At 42.4% G+C, this 24404-nt stretch overlaps 1 protein-coding gene across 1 annotated transcript in view; it reads right to left on the reverse strand.

The window, feature by feature from the left end:
* The window catches only part of PCSK2 (proprotein convertase subtilisin/kexin type 2), a 220554-nt gene that overhangs the window by 195308 nt on the left and 842 nt on the right, over positions 1-24404 (reverse strand). The window contains exon 2 of the mRNA XM_082431692.1: positions 4773-4877. Coding sequence (XP_082287818.1) covers positions 4773-4877 — 105 coding nt within the window. The remainder of the gene's footprint in view (positions 1-4772; positions 4878-24404) is intronic.

Below are 24404 nucleotides of genomic sequence, written 5' to 3' on the forward strand. Positions count from 1 at the left end.
AAGCCTGATTCACTCATTATTCAGATTTTTACAAACAGATCACACCAGTCATGTCCAGTCAGTTTTAAAGAATAGGCAAAATTCTCTTTTGTTCAGATTGTATCATTCTATGAGATTTTTGAAGACTATCCAGTGAAACTAACTTTTGTGGATTTTTGGAGTGCCCTGAAAACTCACAAATATGCTCAGAATAGACCTTTAAAGAACAAAAGTGAATCACTGTGGGATCATGTGCTGACACCTATGGTCATAAGACATGTGAATACACTTGGATGAGGAAGAAGCTAGGAAGATACAGTTCCTGTGTACAGAACACAGAGGAAACATGAAACGTCCTTTGAGACCGGGGAACTGAGAAAAGGTTTCAGTGGATGGATAGGAGTTTCTGACTCGAAACGGGTGTAAAAATGATCCCAAGGGATAATTGGATGGTCTAGTAGCATTGCTGAGAAAAGGAAATAAACGTTTGTAATTCTTGAATCAAATATAACTTCTCGCAACAAATGACGTTCAGGTTATTTTTTGTTAAATTATCTGGCTTCCATATAACTGGTGGGTGTTATTGAACCATGTGAGTCTTTATGTTTCTGAACGTATTTCATTTCAATGCTCTCTATGTCAGATGAGCAGATATGATTCAACAGGACTGTGAAACAAATGTCTTAAATAAATCTATTCCCCAGCAGCTTTTCAAGTACTTGTAGAACGTATGGGGTTTGATGTGTAGACTGTGGACCACAGTCAGGTTTGACTTTGAGATTTGTTGACGCTGCTCTTAGCTAAAGTTTCACAAATGTCACAGAGGTTTTGAACATGGATTATTTGTTCTTGACCTTGATGCTGAGAAGGAATTTTTGGTTTTATTATTTCATTTCAGCTTTGGATTTATTTATTACATCTTCAAATTATTTTAGCTATCCACACACTTTCCAGACATGTTGTTCTTGCTTCGGTGGTTGCACTGTGACTTCGAATATGATCAGGAACACAGAGTGACTTTGGAAATTAAAAACGGGTTCCTCATGGGATTTTCAGTGACAAGACTTGAAAATGATGAAATGAATTGGTTTCTTTTACCCACAATTAAGAATGTATTTAAAGGAAGCGTTAGAAAGAAGGCTATACTTCTGTTTCCTAGTGGATGCACATTTTAGAATAGCAATGAAAACATAAGATGAGATGAACAGTATTATTTCATAGATTAAAACTCTGAAAAAAATCATTAACCATCCATCTATTCGTTTGACAGTCACTTTTTGAGCATCTACTGTGTGCTCAGAACTGCACTATACAGAGATACCCAGAAATAAAAAAAGACACCGTTTTTGCTTTTTAGCGTCTAAATGATGTTACACGGCATTATGCTAGTCTTTTTAGCAGAAAGAAATGGAAAGGCAAGAGAATACCTTTAAAACAGTCTGCACCAGAATCTTTTTCTTAGCTATTGCCCTGAATATTGATGAACAAATATAAAGATAATTGAAAGCAGCCCTGTATTGGCCTGGACAAAAAGTCCATGTGATCCCTTTCTAGTCATTTTCTTCTTTTCCTTAAACATAAAAGTTAGTCGTGAAATGAGGGACAAACATCCTTGAAATTTCTGTTCTGAAGCCAAAACAAAACCAAAAGTAAGCTTGGTCCTCTATCTTTTTCTTCTCTGTTTGTTGGGTTGATAGGCGATCTTGGTAGTTTCTTTGGCTAAAAAGCTACCTAGGTAGATTGAGCCCTGAGAGTCTATAGAAGCTGAAACCCTCCCGGACTTATGTACATGGCTCCTTGGGCTCTGTATTGTCGTTCACAAGCCAGGGGACAGCTAGTGAGAGAGGCCAGGAAGTAATGCAGAGACAGGGGAAGAATGAAGCTGGGGCTGCGAGCATGATTAAAGCTGATAAGCCTAGGAGACAACGTGTTTCAGAGAAGGATAAAACAACTTGCTCTTAGCATCTTGATTCATGAAAAGTAACTTGCAACGTCTGTGCAAGAGACAAAAGGATCCTTTTCAGCTACCTGATCCTTCCCCTTTCCTCTCTATACGTCTATTTACACCTCTTTTGGAAACGTGTTTGAATGTGCTTGGGTAACCCCACGTTGAGGTATCCTAACTCGACATATCTGCCCTTAGTTTAAGGTCTAGAAACCCACAGGGCTTCCAGAATCCTCATAACACTGCTGTTGTACTGTTCCTCATCAATGCTTTTTGTTTAAGAGTAGTCACCCGATTCCTGTCAGCCGATGCCAAAATTAGGTGACCACAAGGACATCCTGCAGGAAAGACTGAGGCCTTAATCTAATGTTTTGTAACGAGGCAGTCATTACTAGCAGGGTTTTTTGTTTTTTGTTTCTTGTTTTTTTTTTCTTTTTGCAAAGAATCATGAGGTTTTATGCTTTATTTCTTTTCCTAAAATGATTTTATTATTCACAGCAGCCCTGACATTTAACCTTGATGAGAAGGCAGATAAAAGCTACGGGAGATTTACGACCTTCAGTTTTGCTGCTCTCTTCTCTTGGTCTTTGTGGGCAGGTACATGCATACCCCCACCAGGTAGAGGCAGATGGCTACCGGGACCTTATAATGGGCAATGGGGAATGGAGGCTCCTTTCGGTTAAAATAGATACTATTTTTTTTGTTTTGTTTTGTTTTTTGTTTTTTGTTTTTTTTTATTTATGGCTGTGTTGGGTCTTCGTTTCTGTGCTAGGGTTTTCTCTAGTTGTGGCAAGTGGGGGCCACTCTTCATCACCGTGCGCGGGCCTCTCACTATCGCGGCCTCTCTTGTTGCGGAGCACAGGCTCCAGACGCGCAGGCTCAGTGATTGTGGCTCACGGGCCCAGTTGCTCCGCGGCATGTGGGATCCTCCCAGACCAGGGCTCGAACCTGTGTCCCCTGCATTGGCAGGCAGACTCGCAACCACTGTGCCACCAGGGAAGCCCCATAGATACTATTTTGAGGAGAAAGACAAATGATTGGAATCACCAATACATGATTTCCTTCCTTATTATCCATCCCATCTTTTCTTCTCTTTCAGAAACATCACTCCACACTTCAAGAATCAGCATTTCCAAGATCATTTCAAGTAAGTGCAAAAATAAGAAAATCTTAACCTAATGGGCCTGAGGAGTCTCTCTGAACCCAACAATGGCTTCTTAGTTTAACTGTTCCTTGGTTCTCTTTCCCTATCCAAGCCTTTTAAGCACCACTTTCCTTCTGCCCCAATTTCTTTTATGTGCTTCTCTGAATGATCTCGGGGCAATGTGTTTAATTGTGGAAGAAAAGAAACCAAAGGAACTTTTAAGAATTATATAAATAAAAGTAAAACATTGGCCATAAAGGGTAAGATCATGGGGCAGGTAGGAAGCATAGGGAAAACCAGTGTCACTTGCCCCAGAGTGGTCATTGTCTGCTGGTACCCACTCTGGGTCCACAGGTGAGACAGGCAGCATATCTGTCCAGGGCTTCTCAAGGGCATCCCCAGACACTGAACTGACACAGCCAGGCCAAGGCTGTGATGACAGAAAGGAGAGCTTCTCCCTTAGGTAACGGTGCCAGCTTCTACAACACACCCTTTACTAATGCTGGGCATGGGCTGACAGCACCGGCAGCTTGGATCTTACTGCAAAAGCAACGATAAAGGGGCTTCTCAGAGCAGTATTTTCACTCTAGGGAATGCGGGATCCCCTGGGTTGAGGAGATAAAGGAAAATTGCCTGTGGCCTGTCAGTTGGTGATCTGCGGGGAAGTCTGTTTCATCTGCGTTCCTAATTAAAGGCCACATTAAACCCAGTCAAATGTTCACATGAAAAGCCCCACAAGAATGATTCCAGATTCCATCAGCTCCAAAGGAGTCTCATGTTAAACCTCTAACTCAAACGTCTGACCCTCTTCACATCCACTGTCGCCCAAGTCCTGGGGAAGAGGGTATGAAGCCTTCAGTGTACAGAGAGCAAACTGCCTGGATTATTAATTTCCCTCTTGGTGAACTGCATATGAGAAATCAGAATCTCCCAGTTGAATGAGCTTGGGAAGGGCGGAGGAGGTGGGGACAGTCAGGATTCAATGACGCCCAAAGTTCTTATTCTGAGAAAACAGGAAGTGGGAACACTGGAAAAGGAGCTGCTTTATGGCCAAGATGATAAGTTTGGTTACAAGAAAGTTGAATTTAGGTTTCTGAGGGGAAAGGGAGTAGGAAATGAGAGCTGGTGTCCAAGAGCAAGGTAAAGATCGGAGGTAAAAGTGGGAGTCATGAGCATTCAGAAGGCATGGGGCATGGGGTATCTTATCAGAAAGAACAGTGTGGGAAGAGGGGCTGAGCAGGTCTTGTGGCTTCAGTCGTGCTTGCACACGGAGAAGCCCACTGCCTATTGTGAGCTGATCGCTCACTGGCCATATGGGGCACGGCAGTCTCCTCAGAGCATGTGGATTCGCCAGTAGAAACCGCCCATAAAATGACTTATTAAACTGCTTGGTGTCTTCCCATGCATCGCAGGCCAAAGCATGTCCCCGGGCAACCAGCAGTCCTCACACGGTAACGCAGGAGAAAAGGGCAGAAAAGAGGTGGTACTCCTGTTTACTCCCCCACCTCCGGCCGATCGAGGGTTTAATTATTATGCGTAAGACAGAGAAGCAGAGTCCCCAGGACCACTCTGCACGGGATCCATTTGGCCTACATGTCAAGTGCCTTTACTTCAGAATTCCTGCCTGCTCCCTTGTACACCCCCCCCACCGTGGGCTCATTTGCGGCAACAGAGGTTAGAAGGCAGGTTTCCAGGAAAACTCACCCTGGGGTCTCTCTCCAGCTGCTGCTGATGGCGCAGGCTGCGTCTCCTCTTGGCCTTTGCCAGGCCATTGTGATAAAAATGATACAGGCCTTCGGCGAAGGGGAGCTGTGGAGAGTCAAACAGACACAGGCGTGGTTAGCTTCTGGCAGTGCCCTAGAACAGGGACCCCAGAGCTGGGGTGCATGCCGGGGCCCCCTGGGATGGGCATGTATGTGAGAAAACCCCTGCTAACCCCCTGTCAGACTTGGCACTCTGGTTCCCTGTCACCGTTCTCCTCCCCATTTCCCTACCTTTTCTTATGTAATGCCATTCACCTCCCCTCCCCCCAAACCTTCTATTCTTTCCTCCATTACTTTAGTTTTTATCCATCTTTTAATCTTCTCTTCTCCTCCGTGGAGCCTTCCCTTTATATTCATCCCCACACCAAGTTCTCCATTCTCTTCTCTTAGGTATCACAAGAAGAGAAAACTACAGACCATTACCCATTAAATGGGCCCCATGTGGACCACAGCAAGCCATCCGCACTGTACCCTGTATGAATCTTTGATCCCAAGTCCATGAACATAATAAAGTGGTTGTTGTTTATACTAAGAAGTTTGGGGTTGGTTTGTTACTCAGCAATGGATAACAGGAACAAATAGCTAGCTGAAAAAAATGTTTTATTCCTTCATTTTTTAGGACTGTGCAGACCTGAAACTCTACAATAATATTGGCTCTGTCTGTCAGCGGGTGACACCAGCCTGGAGCAGCCCAGATAAGGGCCCTCAAGGGACATTCCTGGCAAAGGAGGAGGGGGCCTGAGGCCAGAGAAGCAGATACTGGATGAACTTCAAGGGCACAGCAAGTTTGGCTAGGGGTCTGGTGTGTAAATGAAAATCTTTTAGAACACTGTAGCATTTGTGATTTTGTTCCTGTTCATTAAAAACCACATTCTTCAGGGAGAATTAAACATAAATATTTCATGTGCATTTTTCCAGGCTCAGTGATTCTTGAATGTTTTCTCTACTTAACCCTGCTGATGTACTCAGGGTAATGGTAAGATCTGATCAAAAAGGTGCAGGGGTGGAGGGAGAAGGAAAGAAAATGTAAGTGTGCTTATCTTTTGCTCTCCAAAGACTTGTGCTCATGACCACTGTCAGGTGGTGTGAACTTGGAGTTTTACTTCCTATTCTGGAGGGCATGAAGAATCTGAGAATTTTTAACACAAGAAAGGAAATTTGGGGCTATAGAGCACCAGTGAGCTTTGGAGGGACATTGTTCTGGCTCTGTTTTACTGATTTTTTTAAAAAAATTTAATTTGAATAGAGGCAAATGGAAAACTCTTTCTTACAGTGGAATTCCAATTAACAAAAGTAGAAGTAATGAACAGAAATTGAATACCACCATTTGGAAACACCATAAATAATTGTGGCTGGCAAGTGTCACCAAAGGATGCTAAAATTAGTGGGGGAAATATAATGATAAACAAAGAGAAATAATACTTTACAGTGGAGAAACCTGGCAGAGACATCCTCAACCAAGTGATGTAAGTTAACCTCACTACAGATGAAACATATCAAAATCATGTGCCTCATGATACAATGCACTGAGAAGGAGACATCACTTACATAATTTCCTTGCCAGAAATACATAACCTGTATTCAGTCAGGAGGAAACATCAGGCAAACCCATAACTGGCTAGTACCCTTCAAAATCTTCAAGTTCATAAAAGACAAATAAGGACTGCAGAAATTTTTGAAACCGGAGGAGACTAGGGAGACAGGACAGTTAAATGTAATACAAATCTTGCATTGGATCCTGGATCAGAAAAAAGGACATTAGTGGAACACTTGGAAAACTGTGAACGAAATCTGTAGATTAATTAATAGTGTTATATCAATGTTTTTCCTGGCTTTGATAAATTGTACTATGGTTCTGTCAGACGTTAACTTTGGGAAAGCTGGATAAAGGGTATACAGGAACTTTGCTGCCATTTAAAAAAAAGTAATATTTTTATTGTGGTAAAATATACAGAATATAAAAATTTTTCATTTTAAAGTTTTAAGTGTACAGTTTAGCGACTTTAAGTACATCTCCATTGTTGAGCAGCCATCACCGCTATCGATATCCAGAACTCTTTTGATCCTGCACATTCAACTCTACATTCATTAAATGATAACTTCCTATTCTCCCCTCCCCCCAGCCCCTGGCCACCACCATTCTACCTTCTGTCTCTAAGAATATTACTACTCTGGGACCTCATATAAGTGGAATCATAAAATATTCGTCCTTTTGTGACTGGATTATTTCACTCAGCTGAATATCTTCAAGGTTCATCCATGTGAAGCACTGCCAGAACTCCCTTCCTTTTTAAGGCTGAATAATATTCCATTGTACATATGTACCACATTTTGTTTATCTGTTCACCAGATGATGGACACTTGGGTTGCTTCCACCTCTTAGCTATTGTGAATTATGCTGCTATGAACATGGGTGAACCTGTGTGCAATTTTTGCCAACTTCTTAAGTCTAAAATTATTCCCAAATTGAAAGTTTTTAAAATGTACAAATACTTTTAAAATGAAATTTGAATGCCCTTAAGAGGGCCATATATTTAAAAATTTCAAGCCAGAGGTCTCACCACTTCCCTTTGTCACATACTGAAGTCACTTCACATGGTTATGTTAACTGAAGGCAGTTGAGTGGCACCCCTGGCTTGGTCTAAGTGCCTCATTTCATAGAGAAAGACATTGTGGCTCAGGGAGGGGCAGGACTTGCCCAGTCAAGAGGGAGCTCGCAACAGAAATCCCTGGTCTCCTTGACTGTAACTCCAGACGCTTCCCACCCACCGCTTCCGTTGCTGTCTCGCTCTATGTGCCGTCCCCCTTGATAACCCTGGCTATGAATCCAACAGATTGCAGGCTGGAATTCCTGACAAGGAGGAGTGAGACTCAAGGACAGCCAGGCTGGCGAGTGACCCTCTGCGGTGTACTTGGGACCCACGACCCGGGATTCTTTGATTAGAAGCACTGTCTTGGCTATGGAAGAAATGGAGTTAATTGGTCTCATAGAGGTGAAATTGGAAACTTGGGCAATAAACAGGTAAACTGACTGACCACAGACTTAACAGGAGATTAACCTGCAGGCACTGGTTATTTTTCTGAGCCCTTTTTGCCTCTTGTCTTTGGAGTGCAGACCCCAAATCCACTGCCCTCTGAGCCTCTGAGAAGCAACTGTCTGGGGAGATCATGTGCAAGCACAAGCTAATCACGGGCAGGGAAAGACAGATGCCGTGCGGCTTACAGTAGTGCAAGATACCTGCTGCCCACACAGACCTCAGTGAAGAAATGCTTGCGCCTTCCTCCGTTTCTTAAGTAGAATGCTGATCTTCCAAGTAGAAAAGACATATTAAAAGCAATCTTAGGTCCCCAAACCCTCACCTGTGTCCCAGTAAGAAACCGCTCATGTATTTCAACACTTAGTATATTCTCAAATGTTTCCTTCATTTAAACACACACACACACACACACATACACACACACACACACACCCTTCTTTTCTTTTACACCATCACCTTTGTGTCTTAAGGCAAAATACACATGGTTCCAGAAGGAAGGAGAAAAAAAGAAACGAAAGAAGAATTCACAGCAAATTGTCAGCTTGAAGGTTCAGGCTGGGTGACAGTATAATAACGTTGCTAACTCAGACTTGCAGTTTTTAGAAATTCTCATTATGCCGCGAAATTTTATGGATCCCAGCAACGCTTCTCATTGCCTCTTTTCTGTCCCGCCTGCCTCCTTCTCCCACTGATAACCATGGCTCCAAGCTAAAGCTCCTCTCTGAACCCACACACTCGCTTTCCTCAACAGCCAGGAACCCCAGGGAACTGGCCGCCGATCGTGAACAGATAATAAGGCGTGTTAAATCCTCTTAGAGCCCACTGCCCACCTTCCTTTAGACCAGAGTTCTTTCCCCTCAGGCAACCCCTGGACGCTGGTCCGAGAACATTGTCTCCACCCCAAATTTTGTGCTTCTATGCATTTGCTTGTTTCAGGAATGACCACTGCTTCTCACAGATTCTCAAATGGGTCCAGAGCCCCCAAGCAGTTAGGACTCTCTGGCTCAGACCCATCACTTTTCCTTAAGCGGCTTTGTCCATTGTACTGATTTTCATGATGCTCAGTCATGTTTATTTGGGAGTCTAGTTTGGAAGAACAATGGACTTCATTCCACATATGAAGAAGTTTATAATTTTATTTTCAAGGGGAGCTGCTGTCAAGAGGTTCAAGGAATAAAAACTGGGAAACAATACATCAAGGATTGAAAACTGGTTCAGCTGATAACTGCTTGTCAATTTCATTTAGGGGTCCTGCATTTTACAGGGAGGGCTAGGCGCTGCATTTTACTGACATTTCCTGAGACCATTCTTAATTTCCCCGGATTGCATGCAATCTCTTACGGGTGGGGGACTGCACTTTGCAATAAGGATGAGGGAGAAAGGGAACTGGGTGGAGGTGGGTGGGGTCCCAGGCTCTGCCCTACTGGTACTTATAGGCCAATGAGGAAACACACGGGAAAACTACATTGTGCAATTGACAGAAACATATAATATTATAGAAAGAAAGAAGGATAGAAATAAGGAGATCGCAGCTGTGCATTAGACAAGAGAAGGTAAGGAAAGGGGAGAAGGAGAGAGGAAGGGGGACCCTTAGAACTTCTGGGGGAGAGGCAGTGTCAGCTGGTGTGATTTAGATAGCATTAAAAGGTTCCCACTCAGCCCCATCCTAACTTTAATTTGTGTGTGTGTGTGTGTGTGTGTGTATTGAATGCTTGCACGAAAGTCCAGTTATCTCTGGGGGGATGGGGTGAGTAACACCCTAAGCCATGGTCAGCTAAATGCCTCACTGAGATTTGCTGACAGGATGGAAGTTCCTAGGGCCAGAAAGGAAGAGAGGAGAATTGAGAGAGGAAGGAGAGGGGCACCAAAGGCATAGTCCTGCCTATGTTACAACCATGCTTCAGCCTGAACAATGTCTTGTTTACAGGTTCTCAATGCTCACCTGTACTGAGTTGCATCTTACCCCCAACCAAAGTTCCTCCTCCTTAAAGTTTGGACCTAGGATCACACATCTCAGCTATTTGAATACTCTCACCTCTTTCTGTCTTGCTTTGGAAAAAGAGATGGGTAAAAAGTGGGTCTGGAGAATAACAGGGAAAGGCCACCTCCTCTCCTGCACAAGACTCTTCCTTTGTCTTCTGCCTCAACAGGACCAACATTAATTGCCTCTGTTGTCAGGCTCTTAGGTGATTCACAAAGAAGCTCAGAGAACATGATTAGCGACTGAGAGTTGGAGAGATAAGCAAACCCATGGAGGTAGTCTGTGGCTCTGGTGGCTGAGGAGCCGCAGGGGTCCTCATTAAGGTTCTCTAGCCTTGGAGAAAGCCTCTCAGGCACTTGAGTTTCAGTCCTGTATCACCATGATAATCTGTGCTACAAACCACCAAAAATCTTAGTAGCTCCAAACAGAAACCGATTATTTAGCTCACGATTTCCTGGGTCAACAATTTAAGCTCACTGAGTAGTTGTTCAAGTATTGACTTCATTAAAATTAAAAACTTCTGTGAAAGACAATATCAAGAGAATTTAGAAAACAAGTGACAGACTGGGAGAAAATATTTGCAAAGGATACATAAAGGATTGCTATCCAACATATACAAAGAACTTTTAAAATTCAACAATCAGAAAACAAAGAACCCAATTTAAAAATGGGTCAAGGACCATAACAGATGCCTCGCCAATGAAGACATACAAGTGGCAAATAAGCATATGAAGAGATACTCCACATCTCATGTCATGAGGAATTACAAATTAAAACCACAATGACACATCATTACACATCTATTAGAATGGCCCAAATCTGGAACGCCGACAACACGAAATGCTGGTGAGAAGGTGGAGCAACAGGAACTCTCATACGTTGTTGGTGAGGATGCAGAATGGCACAGCCACTCTGGAAGACAGTTTGGCAGTTTCTTACAAAGCTAAACATACTATTACCATATAATCCAGCAATTGCACTTCGTGGTATTTACCCAAATGAGCTGAAAACTCATGTTCAGACAAAAACCTGCACACAGATGTTTATAGCAGCTTTGTTCATAACTGTCAATATTTGGAAGCATCCAAGATGTCCTTCAGTAGATGAATGGGTAAATAAACTGTGGTACATCTAGATAATGGAATATTATTCAGTGCTAAAAAGGAACGAGCTATCAAACCACAAAAAGACATATTACTAAAGCAAAGGAAGCCAGTCGGAAAAGTCTGAATGAGTCCAACTATCTGAAATTCTTGAAAAGGCAAAACTGTTCAGAGAAAAATAAGATCAGTGTTTGCCAGGGGGTGTGGGTGGGGGCAGAGAAGAACAGGCAGAGCACAGAGAATTTGGGGGAAGTCAAGAGATTTTGTATGATATTATCATGATAGATATATGTCATTAAACTCACGTCGAAACCTACAGAATTTACACTAAGAGTGAACCCTAAGGTAAACTACGAATTTTGGGCAATTATAATGTGTCAATGTAGGTTCATCTTTGGTAAAAATGTACCATTCTGGTGAGTGATGTTGATAAAAGTAGACAGTATGCGTGTGTAGGGGCAGGGGTATATGAGAAATCTCTGTACCTTCCTTAATTGTTGTCCACTTAAAGTGGCTTTTAAAAAATAGTCTTGAAAATAATATAGCCCATTTCAGTGGATTCCAATTGCTATAATGACCCAAACGGAGAGCAACGTGTTGGAAATGGAATATAGAGGATGTGGCTTTTATTGTTTTAATTTTTATTTATTATTTTTCTTTATTTTGATCATTCTTTTCCTTTTATTTTTTGAAGGGGCCTAGATGGGCAGTGAATAAAATGGAGATGAGGAGCTGGGCATTTTGAATATATCTAATGATTCTAAAACTATGAAAGGGTATAATAATTGGAACTGTTCAATAAGAAGTCATTCCATTCTTAGCAGAGAGGCATATGGAGGCACAAAAAATATGCTATCTCATAAAAATCAATCAACAAGAAACAGGCCAAGACAATTTCATATTGAAGGCAAATAAGCCACATTATTTAGATGAATAAAGTAAATATGATTTCACTAGAGGAGTGGAAGGCTTGACAGCTCCTTTGAACAGATGCCGCTCATGCCACAGAGGAGCCTAATTGTTTATTTGCGCCTCCAGCTCCTCTGTCAACAGAAGGAGGCCTGTGGTGTGAGGACTCATTTCTTTGAGTAACCAGATGTGACAGAGAATCTTATTCAGCCTGAACTTATCAGGGCATAGTGTAAGGTTAGCCTGCTCTGAGGAGGTCCTCTGGGTACAGAACCAGAAACCAGTTGCTAAACAGAGTTTTCCACACCCCAGCACATGAAATAGGTAACTTGTAAGAGACTGGATGGAACCATCAGATCAGGGGAAGTCTTATAAACTGGTCTAGAAAACTATAATATGCTTTTTGTTGCACATAAATCTAAATACGTTACCTTTCTGTCTGTAAAACCCATCCCTTTCGATGTGCTCTATCTCTGCAGGGCTCAATAAAAACTTGTCAATAAAATATAACTGTTTGGATGGATGTTCCTTTGGATTAGCTATTTGTAAGGGGGGAATTAGCTATCTGAGGGGAAGTGAGAGGGGAGAGTGGAAAATCCTTGACCCAGCACTCAGGACACCTGGCTCTAGGCCCACCTTGCCCATTTCTACGCTTCTCCTAGGTATTGTTCTCCATGGACAACACTCAACTCTCTTCTGTGATGCTAAGAGCTGCTCTTCCCTATGACCAGGAGCACAAAAATACCAAACGGCTAGTGTTGTCCAGGGTTGTTTGTTTTTGTGCAATGGAGCTACTGGTCCACAGTGGGATTCAAACAATGATACACTCCCAAGAACCTACACAACTTATTTATATCAAGTCTAAAATGACAGTCAGACAATGAGATAGGTGAAGAATAGCTGACCCTCAGCCTCATTCACAAACAGTTCCTTTCTAACCTAAGGCAAGATTTCCATGTATTATCTCAGAAATGAAAATGTAAGAACATGCATTCTTCCTGTGGACTATCAGGGAGTAAGCTACTTATCAGGAGTGCTGGGATGACATTATTGTCCTGGCTTTTCTTTTTGGCTTCTAAGTTAGGGGGCTTGTTTTAGATTCATGTATCTGTGTGTCTGGGAGGAAGTAGTACGCATTTAGTGATTTTGTTCTTAGCGGGAATAAATTTCATGGATAGAATTGGCTGCCTCTACCAGCCATCCACTGTGGCTTCAAAGACAATAATTAAGCTATTATTATCCCTGATGTCATCAGCCAGTGGCGGTAGGATCAAAGGCATGATTCCCTAGTAGCAACATCTGTTAAAAGGGATGGTGCTACCTGCTTCCAGGATATGAATGATTCCCTGGGACAGAGGAACAAGGCTGGGAGATCCAGGCCCCTCTACTTCACTACTAGCTCAACTTGTTTTTCTAGGGTTACCTGTATATGGCCACTCTGCTATACTTTCCAAGTATCCTTCAATGTTTCCTTCTACTTATCCACAAAATCCACGCTCCTAACATGGTGTGGGTGACCCCGCATGAACCATCCTCAGTCCACTTTTTTGGTTTCATCTCCCAAAAATGTTGTCTAGTCAGGCAACACTAATTGTAATCCTTCTAAAATTCCGGTGCACTTTGTTGCACGTGCTGTACCATCCTCGATAAACCCCCTTTTATTTTAACTTGTTGAAACTATGAGCCTCAATGCAAACTCACCTCGACTTGGCACTGCCTGCCTTGTGAAGGCTTCCCTTCTGCTTCACATGTCCTATATCACAGATCTCTCACAAAACACATTGCCAGTACTCTGGTTGCTCATAAAGAGCACTCCTACTTGTCTGTGATTCCTGTATTTTATCTAACCTGTGCCTTCCGTGTAGCAGATGATGTTTTGATGCCCTTTCTGCATTCCCTTTACCTACCCTGGAGGTCCCCTATAGACAGTGCCTGTACATGCCACAGTCTTCATGCATCTCTCTGCCTGAGGGTGTTCTCTGACTGTGGAAGCAGGCTTGGCCTGCTTGGGGCAAGCAGAAGTGCAAGGGATTTGATGTCCCTCAGGTGTAACCCTCAACCGAGGAAGAATGGGAGCTGGTGGCTACATTTCCTAGCTTCCTCACCCTTGGATGGGATAACTCAGAAATGCTGCAGCTCCCAGACTCTTCGGTAGGAGAATGTTGCAGAAGTGGTCCTCGTTTGTTTATGTCTCTCTGTATCAATTCCTTAGGATAGTTCCCTCCTGCACTGACTCTGAGCTTGGCCATATGGCTTGCATTGGCCAATGGGACTTAATAAATGTGACACAACCAAAGACTTGAAAAGGGTTTGCACACTGGAGCTTGATTGCTCCTTAGTATCTGAAAACTTTCTTACTTGTCCCCAAGTCCATGTCTCAGTGCCTGATATCATACTTGCTTACTGAATGCGCTAAGTACGTGTTTATTGAATGAACGGAATATTCTTCTGCTTCTGCGCGTCCCCCGCTATGACGGTGCTCCTGTTACTTTGTTTGTCCATTGGTTTCAGACTTCCATAACTTTTCTTTGGTCCTTTCCTCCTTTCTAAGTTAATGGCCAGAATGGCTTGTTTCGGGCTTCAACTTCTGGGTCCAAATTTGCTTTGTGCCAAGCCTCATTGAAGACACACTCTCCAAGGTTCCCTTTGGCCTGATTCTGCACCCCACCCCATGGTGCTGCCCCTGGACCCACAGTGGCTTGTTTCCCATCCTTCTCCCCCCATCTCAGGCTCTGCAAGCTCTCTCTTGGTCTCCCATTCCTGGTTGACACTCCCTAGAAACACAGTCAACAGGAACTGACTAGAATTGACTCTTTCATGCCAACTACCTTCTTATGTTTGAACTTCCATCATTTTTGAAGAGAACTGATAGCCTTCTGATGAAACTGATATTTTCCCCTCTTCACAGAAGTGAAGAACAAGCTAAGGGCAAGGAAAGATAGGATTTGTGAATCTCCTTGCTCTCCTCTGTCATTGGCTTCTTAATTTCTCATTAAGTCACAAAATTTTAGGCTATTAATGGTAGTTAATTAATCGAAGTCATTTAACACAGATACAAATTAGGATATTCTTATAACGTTTCCTCGCACGCGTGGTTTTCCTGATTGCGGTATCTCATAACACATCTGTCTGTCATTTAGTGAGCATCTGATGATAATGTTAAGCCTTCAGAATGTTTTCTAACCATTGATTTTGGTATTTATTAAGTGCTTGCTAAAAGTACAGCACTGTGCTCGTCACTAAGGGGGCAGTCAAAGAAATAGAAAATTCCTATTCTAGCTTTTTACCAAGTGTTAATCCAATAGGTTTTTGTTTTTTGTTTTTTGTTTTTTTGCTGCACCATGCAGCTTGCAGGATCTTAGTTCCCCGACCAGGGATTGATTGAACCCGGGTCCATTGCAGTGAAAGCCCAGAGTCCTAACCACTGGACTGCCAGGGAATTCCCCAGTAGGTTGTTGTTGGTGTGGAATCCCTGAACTTATAACTTTCCCAGTTTTGTTTGGGAAACTGGAATCAGTAAAAATTTTAGGGGTAAATTTGAGAAAAGCAGACCAGGAGGACCTGAAATGAACTGGTAACCAACAGGTTGGTTTATATGGTTAATCACTCATAGAAATCTCTCTCAATCTGGTTCTCTCTTCCAGCGTGAAAGGCTGGTGCAGTGGTTCTGATGATGCATCGTCTGAACCACCGTCAGGGAGCAACAGGGTTCCAATGCTCATTGCAAATAGTTGGGAACATAAACATCATGTTTGATCTCCGTTTCCTCATGTATAAAATTAAGGGTTAAACTAATGCCTTTCCAAGGTCTCTTCCTGCTCTGACAGGCTGTAATTCCATAATTTCAGTTACTATTTGTTAAAATTTAAATTAGTCTGGATAAATCTGTTAGAATAATCAGTCAAGTATGTCACAGTATTTTGGTGGGGTACCAATCTCCAAGTGGTCTGACAAGTGTTTAGAAACCATTACCATAAAGATCATTAAAACCAAATAAATTTGTCACCATAATAATACTTTTCTTCTTGTCCTCCCTTTACCACTATATTTTCTGAAGGAACTGTCTACACTTGATACCTCTACTTCATCATACTTACTGCAGCCTTCACAATTTGGCTTCCTTCCGGTCATAGACACTATCACTTTCCTGCTTACATCCCTTTGGGCCTTAGCATTTAGTGCATGAAAGCCTCTGGATCTATTTGTATGAGAGTTTTCTCTGGCGGCCAAATTCTGCTCTGTTTGAGCATTTGCCAAGTCAAAATGCTGGAGAGTCAAAGCCACCCAGGAAAAACTATCAATCATGAAAAATTATCTGATTGCAATTGGCATATAAATACCGCAGTTCCCTCACCCCTCAGGCAGGATGACTCTCAGACGTGTTCTAAACCATCTCCCAGAGTTTCCTGGTGGGATTGAGCCCTGGTTACCCGCAGTGACAACTTGTGCTATAATACACCCTTAATCCCTGCCTTCCCTTCCCGGTCTCAATTCCCCACTCCCCTACCGGTATTTACTAGAATCATGCCTTGGATAAACAACTTGCATTTAATTCTTGTCCCAGGGACTGCTCCTGGGGACCCAAACCGACATATTGTACTTCTCCTCTTCCCATGTGCTAAGGTGCCTCCTCCAATCGCACCAATGACTTCATCTCCAAAACCAGTGGCCACCGTTGCCCCATTCTTTCTTAATCCTCATCTCCATTCCTTTCACAGCCCTGCACTTTCTCAATTAATCTTCCATATCCCTAACTGTCCAAGTTCCGTCTCCTCTTTCTCCCTCCACGCCCGAAGTTCTCCAAGATTTTGTGCTAGAACCTCTTCTCTTCATTTTCTCTCCACACTCTCCCTTGGCAATGCTATTTAGCTTTGGCACGACTGAGGTGCACGAGGATGGATGCTTGTGCATTTGACTTTCAGCTCCTTGACCACCTTCACCTCCTTTTGGCTTTGGTAACTCACCTCCATGGACCTCATCATTGTCTGGAAATGCTCAATTTTGGGAGTCTTGAGTTCCAACACCCTACTCACTAACCATAGCTTTCTCCCTTTCAGCTCTCTCACTACTAATCCCAATTAACCTTCTCTTCTATTTTATGGCTATTCCATTTTTTAAAACTCCATTTCCTTCTCTCCCTACTTCCACCACCCCCACTTGAGTGCTATTGAAGAAAATGACTCAGTTGCTGCTGCTATAAATCCATGCTCTCCCACTTGGCCCCTCAGTACTGGCCAGAAGTCATTACCGGTCCTTTGTCAGAATCCTCTCCCATCCCCATTTGCAGAGCACAAAATTTTATCTCTTTTGAAGCCCCCAACCCAGCACCACTTCCCTCACTCGAAGAATTGACCTTGCCTCCTACACCTTTGAAATAACTGTGACTCCTAAGTGGATATTCTCCTGATATCCTCCTCTGTGACCTAAAAACTGAACTTCATCTGCTCATTCTTCTCTCTTTTATCTCAAAGAGAGGAGAGTTCCTTTTTCATGTACAGGCTAATCCCTTCGCTTTTCAATAAAACCCAGCTAACCAAGAGATGAATGAAAACGAAGAATTTGGGACTGAAGAAGTTCTGGTAAAAGGACTTGTGATGAAATTAGAATTTAAGAAAAACTAGGAGAAGAATTGGGTCTTTAGGGAGTCAATGCCACGTTTAACGTTATAAATGAAGGGCCACTCTAGGATCCTACAGTTTTCTTCATGTTCTTGTCAACTTTCTAACGGGGAAAGTATCAGCATGTTGTAACATTCTTAAGTCTATTTCACTCTATATCAGAAAATTAACAGTTTGTGTCAATGTTTCACTTTCAACCTAAGAGTTTATTATTTTCAATTATTCTCATCAGAGGATCTCAACACATCACAACATTATCCAAAAAGCCATGGTCAAATGAGCTTTAGGGACAAAAACAATTTGTCAAGAGAGTTTACTGCAAACGTTTATTGCTTTTTCTATATACCTCATGTAGAAGCAATCAATTAATATGCAATCATTACATTTAGGATAGAAGAGCGTTAACTCAGATTTAATTTCTTGATTCCCTAACCATTAGAGGATTTTAGCCACTGAATCATCTTTAGCTATAACAAATACATCTTAGTAGACAAAGTCAAGCTGTAATTCCTGTTTTTCAACTGCCCTGTGGTTCTTTGAATCTCAACTAATATATTCCAGAAATTTAGTACAGTGTTTCTGTTCAAAATGATGAACCTGGGCTCAAATGTAAAATAAAGCCACTGCTGTAGTGAGGGGAAAACATTTGAACTTCAGGTTTCACGTTTTATTTTTAAGCCTGACTTCTCTGAGCAGTTATAGCTGCATATATAACTATTGCAAATTTAACTATCAGCATTACTCTCTGATGTGCTATAACATTATGATCTACAACTAATAAGACCTTTTGAAATAGAAATTGATTTCTAGATAGTCATTCATTTGAGAAAAAGAGGTGTAATTTCCCTCCTTCTTTTGTATTTATCAAGTTTTAACTGCAGGCTTTATTTTCTCTGCTCAAAGAACTCATGTATTCTACTATTGATAATTTCTAAGTTGGGAATTTTAGGGAAAAACAGGAGTCTGTCAGTCAGTGATTTGCTGGTTGTTAACTACTTCTATTTCCTAGCTAAATTTCTGCCTATTAATAAATGGATATTACAGGGGTAGTTTCTTAAGACTAGTTCTTCAAGTACTTTCTCTCTGAGCTGACGGCTTAAACCATCATCTTGTGACCCAAGTGTCTTTATCAGTCAAGAAGCACAGAATGAGTATCTACTATGAGTAGGGCATACTGGTTGCCAGTGCGAGCAACAGAGAGTTGAATGGATTTTATATTCTTGCTGGAGAAGACAAGTCACAAAGACCTGAAAAGTTGGTTGATGTTATGAGATGAAAATCTAAGAACTCTCATAAGCTTTTAGATTATTGTTGTTGTGATTTGCCTTGGTTTGGTTGCAAAGTTTGGAGAGTCATTTCAACAGCTTGAGAAAAGGAATATTTATGGAGAACGTATTGGTTTAGGTAATACTGGTTGTTCTAAAGATAAACTCCCAAATCTCAGTGCCTTAATGTAATAGTTTAATTTCTGCTTCACGTAAGGAATGAGAAATTCTAAGTCAGGAATCAGGGACCTGGGCTCCTTTCATGTTGTGACTCTGCCATGTTTAGCATTTGCTTCCAGAGTTACTGTTCTCAATCACATCAAGCCTCAGAACAGAAAAGAGTGTGGAAAATCAACCTACACGGAGTTTTTATGCATCAGGCATACAAGAAAAGCACATCACTTCTGCTTACAATACATTGTCTGGAATTGTCATATGACCACACCTACCTGCAAAGCAGGCTGGGAAATGTGGTCTTTCTGTGGCTCCTGTAGAAGAGGAAATTAGTTTGGTGACTAGCTTTAAGCCTCTGTCACAGAGTTCTTTGGCTGGGAATTTGGGCTGGAAGTTATTAGAAACTCAGATGCAATGTTTGCATCTCCCACAACCTGGATGGGCTTTCTCATGCCAACTAGACTCCATTCTCCATTCTATAGCAACTAATGGGTCACATTTCCTAAAGAAGCCAGTATGATTGGTTGAGATAATTACCATGGTCTGTAACAAATTGTAGACCACTGAATTATTTGGGCCAGGCCATCTCATGGACCATGGTTGACTCATGGATGGGTTGCCATTGGGTTGAGTGTCTATTCCTCACTCATTCAGTTGTCACTCCTGAGAAAGTATAACCCACAACTGCTTTCTTGAGTAAAAAAAAAAATGTGGCTAGGTCATCACCTTATTATTATTACTACTACCAATAATAGGTTTTTATTCTATGCACTCAGCAGTGTGTCCAGAACCTTACATGCACTATATTATTGATTTTTCACAACTCCCATATTTTGTTAACCATTTCAAATAAAATAAGCCTCTGAGGGATTTCATAACTTAGCCAAGTTTCCGGTGCTGTCTAATCCAAATCCTGTCATCTTTACCTTTTAACATCACTGTTCCTGGTTTCCTTCAGCCACAGAGGGGCTTTGGGCATGGCGAGTGCTGTGACAGATATGACTGGTGACTGGTCCAAGGGAAAGGAACAGATTATATGCAATAGAAGTTCCAAAGAGATAGAAAACAACCAGAGAAGGCATGAGGGATGAACTTGGACTTGACCTAAGGCATAATGTATTAAGTTGGGGTCCAAAAGGAACTCATGGCAGTCATGTTGGGGAAATGGGTTTCTGGGCTCTTTCCCTTTAGCTATCATGATAGTAGATCTTGTAGTTCCAGAAAAACTGTCCCTTAAGGGTTTTTAAGATAGGAATCCTTTTGGAAATACTTAGGATCAAATCTTTTTCCTGTTATTTCTGCCTTCGTCCCCCAAACTACGTTAAGAGGACGGGGGAATATGGTTAGAGAATTCTTTTGACTGACAATTGATTGTGTGTGGAAGTGAAAGTAAAATTATATTATGGATTCAATATTGTTGGGACATTAAAACACCATTAAAAGGGTGAGAATATATATTCAAAATACATATATCTGACAAAAGATTCCTATCCATAATAGGTAAAGAACTCCTACAAACCTAAAGCTAAAAAACTACCCAAGTGAGCAAGAGGGGGACTTATGGAATGCTGATAATATTTTATCTCTTGATTTAGGTGCTGGTTACACATGTGTGCCCAGTTCATGAAAATTTATCAAGTTATGCTCTTTCCTAAATTATATTATACTTCAATAAAATTAAAATGACCAGAAGTTTATTCTTTCATTACATAACAGCACAATTATTAGATTAAAAAATTTTTTTAACAATTATACATATAAGAGCAGTCACATGATTTTACTTGTTTAATCATCCTAGCCTCAGTTCTACATGGATAAAAAATAAAACATATTATAGTAAAAGAAAAAAACTTAACTGTCAGTTATTTGGATTTCTACCTTAATTCTCACATGATTTTTGGCCAACCCTCAACACATTAATAAATAATTTTCATTTTCTTTTTCAAAGGAATTAAAATTAGTAGTGTACTGAGAATTTTAAGGCAATCTTTAGAATAACATCTTTGTCATTATTGCAAACTCACTCATTCTCCTAGACATATGCATCTTCTCTGGTGAACTTACATCTTTGGACCACATCATGATAAAATAGAAAATTTTAGTCTCAACACACCTTTCTGAGGGTAAAGTTATAGGTATTTTTATTCCTTTTGAGAGAGGAAATATAATTGTTTGCTCATGGTCTTGTAAGAGTTAGGCAAAATAATCAACAAATATTCATTGAGTACCTTATATATAGGACACTGTGCTAAATATAGAGGTTATAAAAAGACATAATATATTGTCTCTTGGGAGATTTACAACTTACCTGAAGAAGTGTATACTCATACACATTGGTTAACAACATATGTTAATACCAAATAAGTGTTAAATATATTGTAGAAAAAAGAAATAAAGGAAAGGAAAAATATCTGAACTCTAAAATGGTGCCCAAAAGGCAGAGTTCTTGGCAGTCACGGAAGGCTTCCTGGAGGCAGCATGATAGAAAAACAAAATTATTTTGGCTTTAAATCTGAGTTTTTTTCACTTTCCAGATATAAGCAGTTACTTTTAACCTCTTAGAGCTTTAAGATTTTCATCTGAGAATCAGAGCTGATGCCAATAATTTCTACCTCACAGAGTCGTGAGGTTAGATGAGATAACTTTGTAAAATAGTAGGTCCCTCCCTTCTTTCATATGAATAAATAATTACTGAGAATCTTTGCTGTCTGACACTGAGCGTCTGGAAGGATGGGGCGGTAGGGGGTTGGGAGGTATCCTAGGTGTTAGAAAGAGGAAGGAGAAGGAGGTATTGGGGGTTTAAAATGAAAAAATGAATAAGAAATGTTGACAAAAGTACAGTACAGCATGACGAAAAGAAGACGGGACAGTGTTTGGGAGACCTGGAGGAATAAATAAAACTAAGGAAGTTTTCTTACAGCCTGGCAATAATATGCTGGCTCTGGTGAGGAAACCAGAAATATAGAAGATCCCATCCCTGAATGTTTAACTTTTAAGTGGGTAGACAATACTTACACCCATATTTACTTACATATATGAACTGACTAGAGGACAAGTAATGAAATGTCCTAGCTTATGTCATGTAGTCTTTGCTTTTTAATCCCACAGGAATTTGGAGAAGGGAAAGCTCATGGCATCAGGGAAAGTTTGGAGCTCAGTCTTGGGGGATGGGTGGACATGGATCCAAAGGAGGAAAAGAGGGTTTATTCCAGACAAGTGTAGCTTCGTGCAACAATTCTTCAGAAGTCTCTTGCCATAGACTGATGTTTACTTAAATATGTATCAGAGCAAAAATCATTTGGATAAGAGTACTTCTGAGAGGTTATGGACAGGTAAGTAGGAGATGGCAAGGTAAAAAGCCCATTTCTCCTGGATGGGAACTGCCCGTTTGAGACTGTAATGCAAAACCAGTGGGCTCCTCTCCAAGAAAGGATGGGAAAGAGGCTTAGGTATCTGATTTCGCCCCAAAGTATGAGTTCCCTGAGATTTTAAGGTAAGTGTATTGAGAGGATTCAGATTCATTTATGGTGAGATTGTCTCTACACCTCCTTGTTCAAGTTCCATCACCAAAACTTTAAAAATCCTTCATTAGGCTGTTCACCTCTATACAAAAAAGAAGTAAGCTTCCTGGAGAAAATATGTTACGCCGTTATCAGTCTCAGCTACACCTAGATTTGGTTACATCTCTAAGATCAAACGCTAAGGGCATATTTTCAAAAGGGGAAGTAAAGAGGATAGTGCTGTCTGCCCACCCCATGGAAAGGGCGCTGGTATGGGGAGAGAGTAACAGGTATTTCTGCATCAACCGCAGCCCTTTCACAGAGCTTTTGTTTTGCTTTTGTTTTTTTTTAAGAGCCTTTTTAAAGAACCTGATGCCACATCCCTTTTCAGCATACCCTAAAGGCCAACGTACCCTGCAGAGCACTTAGCTTGGTGTGGCATGTACTAAGGGGTGAAGAACATAAGTTCATCTCTGAAAGATCTGGGTGTAAATTCTTGGCTGTTTTCATCTTGGGCCTTTATCTGAGCCAATTTCCTTATCAGAACCATCGGGTTAATAATAATAGTAGCTTCCTCAGAGTTGTTGAGAGTATTAAAGAAAAGTATTAAAGAAGAGTAGCTTTCTCAGAGTTGTTGAGCGTATGAAAGAAAAGTAAGGACTGCATCACATAAAGGTGTCCTATAACTGTCAGCTAATAATAATCACTACTATATTTATGGCTCCTGGGTCCTGGATCTTGCCAAGTTTGGGGCAGGGGTAAGGGTGGGAAGGAAGGAGGGTCTCCTTGTTTACTGTATTGGCGGCACTCTGTAAACAGCCCCCGGGCCCTGGGCTAGAGCGGCGGCGGGTTGCACCCTCAGCTGGCGTCTCCTCTCCCCTGCTCCACCCACACGCTTCCCGGGAGCAACAAGTTCCTCTGCGGGACCCGCCCGCGCGCCACAGGCAGACCCGGCGCCGCCTCCCAGACCTCTGTCAAACTCACTTGTCAAACCCATTTGGGGTCGAAATCGCGGTGGCCAACGCCCTGCGGAGGCGGGAGAACCTGCAGCAGGTGAAGGAGCCTTGCGGCGGCTGGGAGGGAGGCTGGAGACGTGGGAAGTCCGGACCGAAGGGACTGCGTCCCAGTTCGCGCTGCCCTTGCGAGGCAAGAGCAGCACAGAAGCACCCACCGCTCAACTCTAGCTTCTCTCCTGGGATCAGGAGGGAGGAAACGGGACCCGGAATCCCACAGACCTCCCCCCGGTCAGCGCTCTGGTCGACAGATCGCATCCCTCCCGTCCTCCAGGTTCAGCTCGCCCCGGTCTCTCCTTGCACCCTCACTCCACCGCACCCCTCGCCAGGTCCCCTAAGGACACTTGAGATCCCTGGCGAGATATTTCGCAGGAAGCAGGTAGGTCAGCCACGGCCCCCATCCGGCGCTCTCCACTCCCTTCCCTCCCAGACTGGGTACCCTGGCGTCTCCAAAGGAGTCCCGAGGCATCCGAGGCTGGGGACCTCATCCAGCTGCCCAAACGGTTGAACTCTGACAACTTCTTGGAACGGGGATCCCCGCTTTCTTGTGGGAAAGCCAAGTTGGCCGCCCACATACCAGGAGAGACACCCCGAGTTCTCCGTAGGGAACTACCCTCAAAATCTACCTCTCCAGCGTCTACAGCTGCGAGTTGAGAGCTAGAGAGATGAGTACGCTTCGGGGTGGGCGGGCGTGGGCGGGGGCGGGGGAAGTTCAGCCCCGATTTTGGAAAGAAAAACCAGTTCTGTCTCCAAGTCTCGAGCCAGGGAGCTGTCTTCCCTGGAAAAGAGCTGGGACAGGAGTCAGGGAGGGAAGTCCTCCTGGCGCCGGGTTCGAAAAGCGCGGAGACGAATCGCAGTGTCCAAGCTTCCAGCCTTGTGCGTCGGAAACTACCCGTTCTCCGGGAGGCAGGGGCGGGGGAAACATCCCTGACGAGTCTGCCAACGCCAAGCCCAGCTGTTCAGCACTTCCTA

Source organism: Balaenoptera physalus (genome assembly GCF_965194825.1).
Source record: "Balaenoptera physalus genome assembly, chromosome: 16".
Lineage (NCBI taxonomy): Eukaryota > Metazoa > Chordata > Mammalia > Artiodactyla > Balaenopteridae > Balaenoptera > Balaenoptera physalus.